The sequence below is a fragment of the Pipistrellus hanaki genome (assembly GCF_964339955.1).
Source record: "Pipistrellus hanaki genome assembly, chromosome: 1".
In the NCBI taxonomy this organism is placed as follows: domain Eukaryota; kingdom Metazoa; phylum Chordata; class Mammalia; order Chiroptera; family Vespertilionidae; genus Pipistrellus; species Pipistrellus hanaki.
In genome coordinates, this window is record NC_140503.1 from 122,861,959 (window position 1) to 122,875,611 (window position 13,653).

At 37.5% G+C, this 13,653-nt stretch overlaps 1 protein-coding gene across 16 annotated transcripts in view; it reads left to right on the top strand.

The window, feature by feature from the left end:
- MLLT10 (MLLT10 histone lysine methyltransferase DOT1L cofactor) overlaps positions 1-13,143 on the top strand; it is a 230,037-nt gene extending 216,894 nt beyond the window's left edge. For 15 of the 16 annotated variants that reach the window (XM_084867998.1, XM_084867999.1, XM_084868007.1 and 12 more), the window contains 6 exons: positions 1,144-1,332; positions 1,733-1,821; positions 1,958-2,319; positions 3,402-3,498; positions 9,571-9,780; positions 11,371-13,143. In XM_084867998.1, the coding sequence (XP_084724124.1) occupies positions 1,144-1,332; positions 1,733-1,821; positions 1,958-2,319; positions 3,402-3,498; positions 9,571-9,780; positions 11,371-11,415 (992 nt within the window). In that variant the 3' untranslated portion in view covers positions 11,416-13,143. Of the gene's footprint in view, positions 1-1,143; positions 1,333-1,732; positions 1,822-1,957; positions 2,320-3,401; positions 3,499-9,536; positions 9,781-11,370 lie in introns of those variants that run through there. The other variant, XM_084868008.1, reaches the window with a different exon arrangement.
- Positions 13,144-13,653: the final 510 nt, after the last annotated feature.

The following is a 13,653-nucleotide window of genomic DNA, read 5'->3' on the forward strand; positions in this document are numbered from 1 at the left end:
TTTTTTATTTTTTATATATTTTATTGATTTTGTACAGAGAGGAAGGGAGAGAGATAGAGAGTTAGAAACATCGATGAGAAAGAGTCATCGATCAGTTGCCTCTTGCACACCCCTTACTGGGGATATGCCCGCAACCAAGGTACATGCCTTTGACCAGAATCGAACCCGGGTCCCTTCAGTCCCCAAGCCAACGCTCTATCCATTGAGCTAAACCAGTTTCAGCGCAAATACAACTTTTTAAGGCATAGAACTTTTAAAAGTGTCTGTCACTGTGGCATAACAGTAGCACTCTGTGTTGCCATTCTAGAGGTCAGAGTATTTTGTTTGTTTGTTTTTGCGCACGCGCTTACACACACACACACACACACACACACACACACACACACACACACACACTGCCCCCTGCTGGGAGATGTGTGCATTAGCATTCTGAGCAGCTGGGTTTGGGGGTTCCTCACTTGTCTGATAGCATACTACTTAACCAAGCAGCAAACAAAAGCGTAAGGTGGTTATTCTGTTGAAGGATATTGTTATGATTCTTTCTCTCTTAATGTAAAATTATCTAAAATGGCACTTTTATTTTTATTTTTATTTTATTATTTTTTTTAAATAGCAAACTTTTTTTTTTTTTTTAATTGATATTTTACAAAGAGGAGGAAGGGAGAGAGATAGAGAGCTAGAAACGTCGATGAGAGAGAGACATCGACCAGCTGCCTCCTGCACACCCCGTACCGGGGCTGTGCCCGCAACCAATGTACATGCCCTTGACCGGAATCGAACCTGGGACCTTTCAGTCTGCAAACCGATGCTCTACCACTGAGCCAAACCGGTTTCGGCGGCACTTTGATTTTTAATTAGGTTTTTATTTTGATGAAAATAAATTTTTTTTTTTTTTGAGAAAGAAATTACCTGCACCAGATGGATGCATTTTTGGTTATGCTTATATATGTACAATACAAATATATTATGGTATGTTTATAACTACATATAAATTTAAGAATAAAACCTAATTTAGAAATGCTTTACAGAATTTCTATTTTTCTATTTCAACTTATTTCTAAAGTTATTGACATTTGCGACCTTAAAGTACTTAGCCCTGTGTATGAACTTGTCTTTGTTAAAAACTATCCAAATGTTTACTAGTTTTAGGAATGCTGAAATCATTACACCAACTTCAAGTTGAAAATCGAAGATTAGAGGAACAAATTAAAAATTTAACTGCCAAAAAGGAACGCCTTCAGTTGTTGAATGCACAGCTCTCAGTGCCTTTTCCAGCAATAACAACAAATCCTAGTCCATCTCATCAAATTCATGCATTTTCAGCACAGAATGGTATGAAAATGTTTATCGTGTATCTATGGAAAGTAGGCTAGACTTTTAATACCTTTTAAATAAGTGAATAATAACTTACATAAAGATGTTGAAAAGGAATGATAGGTTATTTCAAAGAGCATAAAGAATCCTGTTAAGTGATGAACTTGTTCCAAATTTATCACATAACTTAATGATAAATTTTATTTAAATGTATAATGATCTTTTTATTGATTTAAAGCCATGATATTCAATAGAGATAAAGATTTTTATTATTATTTAAAGACCAGTTAGGAAGAGCAAAACTTAATTTTTATATGTTTTTCATGTAGGCTTCAGGATAAACTGTTAGATAAGCCTTTAATCTTATACGTGATGTAATTTAACAGGGAAAATAGGTTATTTTCTTTTCTTTTTCTAGCTCCTACTACTGATTCCTTGAACAGCAGTAAGAGCCCTCATCTAGGAAACAGCTTTTTACCTGAGAATTCTCTTCCTGTATTAAATCAGGTAATTTTGGTGGTGTTAGTTTAATTTGTGTATTTTACTTACAAACAATAGCATATCACATTAAATGGTTTTAAGTTATTTTAAATAGTTTTTCTGTGTTCCTTACAATTTAAATTTCTGTTTTTTCTTCCATTAGGACTTAACCTCCAGTGGACAAAGCACCAGCAGCTCATCAGCTCTTTCTACTCCACCTCCTGCTGGGCAGAGTCCCGCTCAGCAGGGCTCAAGCGTTAGTGGAGTTCAGCAGGTCAATGGTGTGACGGTGGGGGCCCTGGCTAGTGGAATGCAGACTGTAACATCCACCATTCCTGCAGTTCCTGGAGTGGGTGGGATAATTGGAGCTTTGCCAGGTAACCAACTGGCAATTAATGGCATTGTAGGAGCTTTAAATGGGGTTATTCAGACTCCTGTCACAATATCCCAGAACCCTACCCCCCTCACCCATACAACTGTACCACCTAATGCAACTCATCCAATGCCAGCTACACTGACTAACAGGTGAGAAACTTACTTAAATATATTTTAGGTTTTTCGGTGCAACCTAATATCATGTTGTCCATGTTTTAGATAGAGATTTTTATGTGCTGCTTGTAGATGTACTTTAAGAAATTAAAGTCCACCAAACTTTTAAACTAAGCATATTATACTGAGAGCCATTTATTTTTGAAACTTACTCTGAATAAAGCAAAATTAAACCACTTTAGTAACAAAACATTAAATATATTCTGTGCTGAAAATTTTAGTCTTGATCTGTGATGTATATTTTAAATACTAATTTTTCTTATCCTCGTGTATGTTGCCTTCATGTATCATAAATTCTGAAGAAAAGAAATATTGTAATGAAGATCACATAAGAATATTGGTTTCTTAAAATTGAGCTATGTAATTTCCTTAGTTTTATAATAAAAAATCTTTGCTATAGGATGAAGGTTTAAATATTTATCTTGAATACCTAGGGAGTGAGACTCTCTGTTTCATTGTACTAGAATTTTATGTGAATGTTTGTTCAGAATAAGGAGATTAAGATCATGTTATTGAACATACTTTTGAGGAATAAATCACTTTAAATGGATATTCAGTGGGTACTAGCAAACTTCTTTATGGCTCTCTTCATTGGTGCTTAATTTTACTGATCATTGGGACCATTTAAAAAGGTTAGGTCAAATCACTCATTATGTTTGGGTTATTTCTTGTTTTAAATATGTGTTAGTGAGGGTTAAATGATTCTTGAATAATTAAGAATAAATTATTACATGTGCATGTTAAGAACACATGTAAATTTCTATTCCATAAAATAACTTAGTGCCTGTTTGGTTTACAATAAAAAAGGAAAACAAAACATTTCTCGACAATGTGAATTCTTATTTACTTACTTATCTGTATGCATGCTTACATGTGTGTGCACAAACATATGCACACAGAAATAAATTTGTACATCATTGTTTCCAAAAAGTATTGTAATTAAAAACTTGACTTAACTTATGAAACATCAAATCAAAGAGTGGTCTTTCATTTTACATTTTAAAAAAAAACAAATTTTTTTTAAAAATGTAGAAAGTAAGAATTTTAATCTTTTTCAGTGCCTCAGGACTAGGATTACTTTCTGACCAGCAAAGACAAATATTTCTTCATCAGCAGCAATTTCAGCAGTTGTTAAATTCTCAACAGCTCACTCCAGTAAGTGCTTCCTTTTGATAATATTTTATTTTTATTAAGAGAAAGTGATCTAAGTTATAATAGATATTCAGTGTGCCTTATTGATTATACATTTGTGAAATAACATTATGGGATGCATAATATAAAAAGTTTGTCTTATCATTTGGTATTATCTACAATACCTGTAGTGACATTATATTAATTCATTTACAAATATTAGAACATGTGCTATGGTACTCTGGTAGATTCTGGGATAGAGTGGTGAGCAAGATTTTGTATTTTCATGAGCTTCATTCTGATAACAGAAATGGACAATAAATACATACTTTTTGATAGTGATAAATATTGAGAAGAAAAATAAAGCAGGATGAGGCAATAGAGAACAGTGGCATGAGGGCCATTTTTATAGGATGGTCCAGCTTTCTTGTGTAGGTGACTTTTGAGCACAGATCTGAATACAAGTTGAAGAAGCATGACTTTCTGACGTGGGAATAGACAAGAAAGCACACTCCAGGAATGTGTGTTTAGAGGGATAGCAGTTGTAGACCTCAGCTGTGTAAGTGTTTATGTTTTCGAGACTAGAAAAAAGGCTGGTATACTTCAGAATGAGAGAGGCTCATGCAGAGGAAAGAGGTCAGATAAATGGTTTTGGTCCAGAGTTCATAGAATGTCTTGTTTGGCTGTCTGTGGCAAGAAATTTAGATTTATCTTAAGTGCGGTGGAAAGCCATTGGTGATTTTTTTTAAAAAATTTTCTTTATGGATATTTTCAAGTGTACCAATAGACAGTATAATATACTAATCACCTAGCTTTAATAATTATCCAAATTTTTAAAAAGCTTTTTTTAAAAGAATTTTTTAAAAAAATATCTTCTCACTTTTTCAGGATTATTTAAAGTAATTAATTAGAGGGCTTTGAACAGAATAGTGACATAATAATCACATTTTTAAAATATGAGATAAGTTTAGCTGCTGCATTATGGAAAGTTGTATATATTAGGAGGGGAGATGGTGGCAAGAATAGAAACAGGAACAGTCTCGGTAGATGTTGGTTTCTTAAAATAGCGCGATAAATGAGGCAGAAATCTGTCTGAAATTTTGTTGTTATTAATTCTCACCCAAAGGTATTTTCTCTATTCCTTTTTAGAGAGAAAGGGAAGGAGTGAGGGGCGGGGAGAGGGAAAGAAACAGTGATGTGAGAGAGACACATAATTGGCTGCCTCATGTTTCCAAAATGGGGCAGGATCAAACCTGCAGCCCAGGAATCAAACCCATGACCATGTGGTATGCAGGCCAATGCTCTAACCATTTAGAAACACCAGCCAAGGCTAGAATTGTATATTTTTAAGTTAGAACCAACAAGTCTAGTTTGTTGGACATTCAAGAAAAAGAAGAGCCCTAAACAGTTGGATGTTGACTTTTACTGAGATTTGGATGACCAGAAGGAACAGATTTTAGTGAAAAACAGGAGTCTGATGTGAGCATACTGAGTTTAAGATGTCTGTTTAGATGAGTTGTGCAATAGGCAGTTGTATAGTCTGAGTCCAAGGAAAGAATGCAGTTGAATATATAAATTTGGGATCATTGCTGCATATGTGATGTATAGATTCATAAGATTGGATAAGACCTGAAGGCAGTCCTGGACATCCTGGGCAAGGAGAATAACCTAGTAAAGGAGCTAGGAAGAAAGTGGCCGTTGAGTTAGGAGGGAACTGAGAAAATGTGCCGAGAAAGGACTTCGCTGTGTAAGATGCCTCTGGAAAGACAAGCAAAACTGACCGTTGGATGTAACTGTCTAGAAGTTTTTCACAAATGCGGTTTTGGTGGGAAGTAAAAACCTCACTGAGTGGTTCAAAAGAAAATGGGAGGAGGAGAAGTGAAGGTAGCATAGAGACAACTAAAGATATTTTTATGTAAAAAGCAGAGAAATGGGCACCTAACAGAAGAAAGACATGATCTAGGGAGGTAGTTTCTATTCTTTATTAACATGACAGCATGTAGTATGTCAGTGGGTTAATTTCTGGTGCAGGAGAGGGAAGGATAGGGCCTGAACAATAAAGTTCCTAAGAAAGGAGAGAAGCTGAGCGTAGCGTTGTGTTCTAAGAAGAGAGCAGGCAGAGCAGTTGTCAGTGGATTTTTTGATAGGAGGTTGAGGAAATGCACTTTTAATGTTTTAAATTTTTAATTAAATTATAAGTGAAGTTATCAGCTGAGGGAGAATGGAGTATTGGTGTTTAAGAATATGAAACAGCCTAACTTGTGTTGTTCAATGGTGGGTGTCGATGTATGAACCAGAAGGTCACAGTTCAGTTCCCAGTTGTGGGCTCGATCCCCAGGAGGGTTGTACAGGAGGCAGCCAATCAATGATTCTCTCTCATCACTTTTTTTTTTTTTTTTTAAATATATTTTATTGATTTTTCACAGAAAGGAAGGGAGAGGGATAGATAGCTAGAAACATCGATGAGAGAGAATCATCGACCTGCTGCCTCCTGCACACCCCCTACTGGGGATGTGCCCGCAACCAATGTACATGCCCTGGACCGGAATCGAACCTGGGACCTTTCAGTCCACAGACCGACGCTCTATCTACTGAGCCAAACCGGTTTCGGCTCTCTCATCACTTTTGTCTATCATTCTCCCTTCCTCTCTGAAATCAATACAAATATGCTGTATTTTTTTAAAAAAGATGATGTGGAATAAATACCTTGGTGAAAAGGGAGAAAGAATTAACTAAGACACATGTGAAAGGAAGTGTGTGGCTCACAGACAAGGGCAGCACTGACTGACCCTCTGTAAACATACATTTAAAGTGAGACCAAGTTGATATGGTTGTGTGACTTTTCTCCAGCTTCATTTCCTTAGCACATTTCATTAAGTTAGACTACCTGGACAAGGTACTCTTCGGTGAACTCAGAATTTCAGCCTTTATAATTTTTTTGTAAAATATATTGACCTACTACTTTGATTTAGTCAAAAATATGCTGAAAATATTTGTTTTAATTTTAAGGCATTTTTACTCTTACTATATTTATAGTGATACAAAGATAGATTGTATATGTTTGTTGTTGTTGTTGTTAATCCTCACCTGAGGATACTTTTCCTTTGCTTCAAGATAGAATGGAAGCGGGGGGAGGGGAAGAGAGAAAAAAACATTAATGTGAGAGAGACACATTGATTGGTTGCCTCCTAAACCCTCCCCGCCAATCAGGGCCAGGGATTTGAACCTACAACCCAAGATACATGCCCTTGACCAGGAGTTGAACCGGAGACTCTTTAGTGTGTGGGCCAACACTAACTACTAAGCAATACCAGCCAGGGTTGTATATAAATTCTTAAATGCCTACACTAAAATGTGATCTTATTTTATTATCTCATGCCTCATCTTAATATGAAGTACTAAAATTTAGTTTATTTGGAATTCTTCCTATTAATATTTTTACTCTAATAATAGCACATATTGATATTTCCAGAACATGGTTAAGGAATTTTCAGCACAAATTGTTGCTCAGAAACCGGTAAAGCTTGCACATTTATGTAAGCAAGAATTTTATTATAAGGCACACTTTTTTCTCACATTTTAAGAAAAACTCTTGCTTGAACCTATAGCCCCCTCCAGCTGCTACCCTATTTCTCTGCTTGTTATCCCCTCCTGGTGACCTTCATATTGCTCAGTCCTGTGTTCAGTTCTAGTTCTTCATCTCACTTGACCTGACTGGCAACAGCATTTGACAGAACTGATCACTCCTTTCTCCTTGAAACCCTTTCTGACCTTACTTTCCATGACACCACATTATCTTGTTTTCCTACCTAACTGGGCTTCCTCTCCTGGGTCCTTCTCTCCTCCTCTGCTCCTTATTGTGTTTCAGAATTCAGTGATCTCTGGTCACTTAGCTTTAAATACCTTTCATATATAGGTACTTGCGTCTCCAGCCCTGGCCTCTCTCTGGAATTTTAAACATCTTTACCCACTGCTTACTTGGCTATCTTGTTAGACATTTCAAGCACAACATGTCCAAACTGACATGGTAATCTTCCACCACACACCCGCTCCACACAGTTTCCCTTCCTCAGCTGATGGCAAGTCCATTCTTCCTGGTGCTTCAGCTAAAAACCTCAGTCATCCTTCATTCCTCTTCCTCTGATGTCTCTCATTGATTCCATCAAGAAATCTTAAGTCAGGTTGTATCACTCCTCTGCTCAAAACCTCCCACTGGCTTCCCATTTCAATGAGTAAAAGCCTTACTGCTTGCTGTATTCTCTTTCCTCCTCCTTGCTCCTCCACTCCAGCACCCCTGGCCTTGCTATCTGCTTTGATCATACTGGATGTTCTCTGACATAGCCCCTTAGCAATGGCTGTTCCATCCGCCTAGACACCCCCTCCCCATATTCAATCAGAGAATTCCCTGACCAATCCATTTCATATGACCCCACCCCTACCATACTCTATCACACACTTCTCTTTCTCCTGACCTTTATTTTTATTTTTTGTTTTGTTTTTCCATTGATTTTTAGGGAGGGGAGAGACACACAGAGAGAAACATTGAGGTGAGAGAGATACATTGATTGGTTGCGTCCTGCACTTGACTTGATCAGGGCCAGGGATTGGGCTGCAACTGAGGTTCATACCCTTGAATGGAATCAAACTCGTGATCCTTCAGTCTGTGGGCCAACACTCTAGCCACTGAGCCAAATAGACTAGGCTAATTTTTTAAAAATTGATTTACCTTTAGAGAGAGAGGGCGAGAGAGAGATCAAGATCAAATGGTTGCCTCAGATCAGAACCTGCAACCAAGCTCTGTGCCCTTGACTGGGAATCAAATCCGAGACCTTTAAGGGTTAGCTTCTATAGGTTGATGCTCTAATCACTTAGCGACACCATCCAGGGCTTCCCTAACCTTTAGCAATAATCATATTCTAATATATTTGTTGGTTTCTTCCTGTTCCCCCCCAGGGTGGACTATATATAAGGACAGAGGTTCCCTTCCCCATATGTCTCAAGCACAAAATACATGTCTCAAAACATTTGCTGGCACATAGTAATCACTCAAGAAATGAATTATATACTTGCTATAGAAGATAGTCTTATTTACATGAAAAAAAAAAAAGTACCCTTTCTGTCAGCATGAATAAGTTCCCAGAATTAGAGGAAGGATTTGACCCATATAGTCAAGAGCAAGTGCATTCTAAAGTCAAATACAGATCACTTGTGAGTTCTGTAAGTTGCTGTTCTTGATTTCCATGGATAACCTAATTTTAGAATAGTGGTCTTCTGTATTTGTTTGCCTGTTCTGAAAATAAGCCATTCATTGATGTTATTGACATTTTCTATTAGACTAGAGGCCTGGTGCACAAAATTTGTGCACTCAGGGGGCAGTGCCCAGCCTGGCCTGTGCCCTCTCAACACTGCGGCAGCCCAGCGATCCATCTCCCCAAAGAGGTAGGCCCTGCCCACCTATCCGGGGCTCCTTAATGGATTGCCCCAAAGAAGTAGGCCGGACCTGGTGGTCCGCTCCTGTTGTCACCGCACAGAGCCGCCCAGAACCACCTCTGTGCCGCACGCAGTGTCAAGTCCCTGCCCACCTGCGCATGCCTGCTGTGCACGCCGCCTCTTGGTGATGGATTGTTATGGCATGAGGGTGTGCGGGCTTGAGGGCATGATGACCACATAGGCTTTTATTAGTATAGACAGTTACTACCTAGTGCAGTGTATTTTTCCAGATGAGATGCTAGTTTTCTTTCTTAGTATTATGAATGTAATTTATGTTTAAATATTAAAGAAGAAAGTAGCACTGTCTGGTTTAATTCAGTGGATAGAACATCTGCCTACGAACTGAAGAGTCACGATTTCAGTTCCAGTCAAGGGCATGGTTGCAAGCTTGAACCCTGGTCCCAGTTGAGCACATGCCGAGGCAACCAATCAACATGCCTCACGTTCATATTTCTCTCTCTTCCTTTCTCTCTAAAAATCAATGGAAAAGTATCCTCAGGTGATAAAAATAAATAAAAATAAAGAAGAAAATAGAAAAGGTAGGCTTTACTGACTGCTGAATTCTGTGACAGGGAACTCATCTTCTCTCACATGTTTTTACCTAAGGAGCAACATCAGGCCCTTCTGTATCAGTTAGTGCAGCAGCATCATCACCAGCAACATCACCAACCTGAGCTACAGCAGCTACAGATCTCTGGACCAACACAAATACCGATAAACAACCTACTTGCAGGTACTCAGGCACCACCACTTCACCCAGCCACCACCAACCCATTTCTCACCATCCATGGCGATAATGCAAGTCAGAAAGGAACAGTAAGTATCTTTGTATTATTATATCTAGTGAAATAAGGAGAATTTTGTTAATAAATAAGAATTTTATTGATTAATTAGAGATTATTCTCCCTGATCTCTCCCATTTTATTTTATTTCATTTTATTTTTAAAATATATTTTATTGATTTTTTACAGAGAGGAAGGGAGAGAGATAGAGAGCTAGAAACGTCGATGAGAGAGAAACATCGACCAGTTGCCTCCTGCACACTGCCCATCGGGGATGTGCCCACAACCAAGGCACATGCCCTCGACCGGAATTGAACCTGGGACCTTTCAGTCCGCAGACCGACACTCTACCACTAGCCAAACCAGTTTCGGCTGATCTCTCCCATTTTAAAAAATACATTATTCTCCTGGTAATTTCTTCTTAAATACCTGCTATATGTTAGACATGTTTTTTAAAATTTTTTATTTTTATTGATTTCAGAGAGGAAGGGAGAATGGAAGAGAAACATTCGAAGGCTGCCTCCTGCACGCCCCCTACTGGAGATTGAGCCCACAGCCCTGGCTTGTGCCCTTGATGGGAATCTAACCCGGGACCCTTGGGTTCGCAGGCTGACACTTTATCACTGAGCTAAACCAGCTAGGGCTAGACATCTTTTTTTTTTTTTTTCTATTGTCATCTGAGGATATTTTTCCCATTGCTTTTTAGAGTGAGTGGAAGGGAGGGAGGAATGGGGAAGAGAGGAGGAGAGAGAGAGAAACATCAATGTGAGAGAGACACATTGACTGCCTCCCACATGCATCCCACCAGGGTTCTGAGGGTGAACACACAATCCAGGTACATGCCCTTGACTGGGAATTGAACCTGAACTCTTCGGTGTGCTGGCTGACACTCTAAATATTGAGTTACACTGACCAGGCTAGATACAATAGTATGCAGGATTTCAGTCTTTAAAATAATAATGAGCTGTAACCTCAGTTTTATTAATTTAATAAAAGTATCCTCAAAGAGGTTAAAGATCAAAGGATAAAAGGCACATGTCACATAAGAACCCATGACTATTTGTCCATAAAAATTTCATTTTCCATAATACCATTTTACTACTTCTGTGGAAAAGTCAACTTCAGGGGATTCTTTCTACTTTCATTCCTTATGAGTTCTGTTCCTGCAATGGGCATTTCTGTCTTTGTTTACCACTGAATTTCATAAGACAACTAATGTTTACTAGTAAATGTATGTCTTTATATTATGCTAAAAAAATAACCATGTTGACTTATAGAAAAAAAAAAAAATGAATAACCGTAGCTCTGACTGGTTTGGCTCAGTGGATAGGGTGTCGGTCTGCAGACTGGAGGGTCCCGGGTTTGATTCCGGTCAAGGGCATGTGCCTTGGTTGCGGGCACATACCTAGGGGGGAGTGTGCAGGACGCAGCTGATAGGTGTTTCTGACTCTGTCCCTTTCCCTTCCTCTAGGTAAAAAATCGATAAAACATTTTTTTATAAAATGAATAACCGTATACACCACTTTTTACCTCACTTATGATTCTAATTTAGAGGATATTACCTCAAATGTGGGCCAGAAATTGATTTAGCTAATGCATCTGATTTTGCTTGTTTTAACTGCAGAGACTTAGTGATAAATCCGGGCCAGTTGCTCAAGAGAAAAGTTGACAGTTGAGAAACCGCTAGAAATTGCCTGTCCTGCTGTCCTAGCACTTCATTGGCTGCTGTTGCAGTCCTCTTACTACACCTATGAAGAAGCGCAGCAAGAAACTAACCGCACAACGAAGGACTAATTGCCACAAGGACATTCTTTTAAGGCTTTGATTAATTTTCTTGTTGCTTTGTTGCACTGAAATTGAATTCCCATGTCCCCCACCCCTCACTCAGATTTTTGAACTTTGAAAGAAAATTTAGTAACTAATTTTTGTCAGTGAAATAATTTACATGCAATGAGTTTATCAACCTAAGAGAAATTTAATATAGTTGGTACACAACTAATTTTGTTACAAATTGGAGAGATGAACAGCAAAACTAAAGACTTGCTTCATTTATAAACTATTGTTATCTTGTACAAGTTGGAATGAAGCTTGTCTGGGTAACAATTTTGTTTGGATTACAGTGTGCTTGCTCTTTGAATCAAAACAAATTTCAAGGAACTGTCCAATTTCTTCTGGAGTTTTATTGGTTATTGCAAATAAATATGTCATGAACAGGGACTTGGTAATCTTTGTCATAAAAATTTCCTTTCTAATGGATTTGCCAATTTTGGTAATCAAGTTAGGAGGGTAATGTCTGCTTATGTTAAAGGTAATTTTCTTTTGATAAATGCTTTTTCTTTAGTGTTAAGACCTACTCATATTTCAGCAAAGCTTTGAGTTAAGTGTGTTCTAAGGCTGCTGGGGAAACAAGATCGATTCAAAGTGAAAGATTTCTTTCAGAAAGAGGGGCCACTCTGGAAACTGATGGTAGGGTTTAGCCTGAATCAAGTGCCTGTTAGTACCTTCATGGTGTTGAAATGGCTCTAACCAGCTGAGCTTGCACTATACCACACTATAGTCAGTCCTTGTGAGTAGCAGGGATAGTCAGTGTTACACCAGCAGCCTTCCCCATGTTCCGCCTTTATTAAAAACTTTCTATGCCACCGTAGATAGCTCAGGCAAAACTATCTCCTGGGTATTTATCCACTAATGAGTCACAAGGAAAATGAGTGGATTTGGTAAGAGTTTTTGTTTTTTAATTTAAAAACTTCCCATTTCTGATATTGATTTAAAACAAAATAAGACAAGCAACCCACCGCTACAGTTCCTGAAACAGGTGGAGTCTGTATGACAGACCTACTTTGGGTAGCCACACTCCTGGTCTGACAGGATGGCTGTTATAAATTAAACAATTGGGGACATAATCATTGAACTGTTCTTAAATGTGTGAGTTATTAGTGGAAAAGACCCAGCTCTAATTAGACCTCCACTGTGTACTTAGCTGGAAGAACATGTTAATTCTGCAATATGTCTCTTGGTTAAACATTGCACAGTTCTTACCTCATTTCTGTAAATAAAGTTTTGTGAATCTGTTTTGTATTGTGAAAAATTCATAAGATAACATTGATATTTTGATTTGTAATATTTCTAATTAGTAGATTTAATTGAAAAGTAAAATTAATTTATTTTTATATGTTCAGGGGAATTTTAAAGAAAATAAAATCTTTTGTAGATAATTTAAAAAATCGGTGTGGTTTATTTTACTTATTTAACCCACTGATTGTTATTCTGTAACAATTTGTATAAATGGCAAATTTTGAATGTGTTGTTATTTTACCTAGATGTAAAATTCCACATGTATTAAAGGAAATGTACAAAGTTTTTGTTAATAAAATTTAATAATGTTTATAACTCTGCCATTTTTCTAGTTTTATTGAGCTATAATTAACATATGGCACTGTATAAGTTTAAGGTGTACAGTATAATAATTTGACATACATATATTGAGAAGACTACCACAATAAGTTTAGTTGTCATTTCATAAAGATGCACACACACAAAAAAAGAGAATACATTTTTTCCCCTGTGATGTGAACTCCTAGGATTTATTCTCTGTTATTATAGATACCACAATTTCTTTAGCCATTCATCCATGGATGCATGCAGGTTGTTTCCATGTCTTGGCTACTGTAATAATAATGCAATGAGCATTGGGGGGTGAGAGGAACATTTATCTTTTCCAGTTAGTATTTTTGTTTTTTTCAGATAAATACCCAGAAATTGAATTGCTGGGTTATATAGAAGTTCCATTTTTATTTTATTTATTTTTAAAATATATTTTATTGATTTTTTTACAGAGAGGAAAAGAGAGGGAGAGAGAGTTAGAAACATTGATGAAACATTGATCAGCTGCCTCCTGCACACCCGC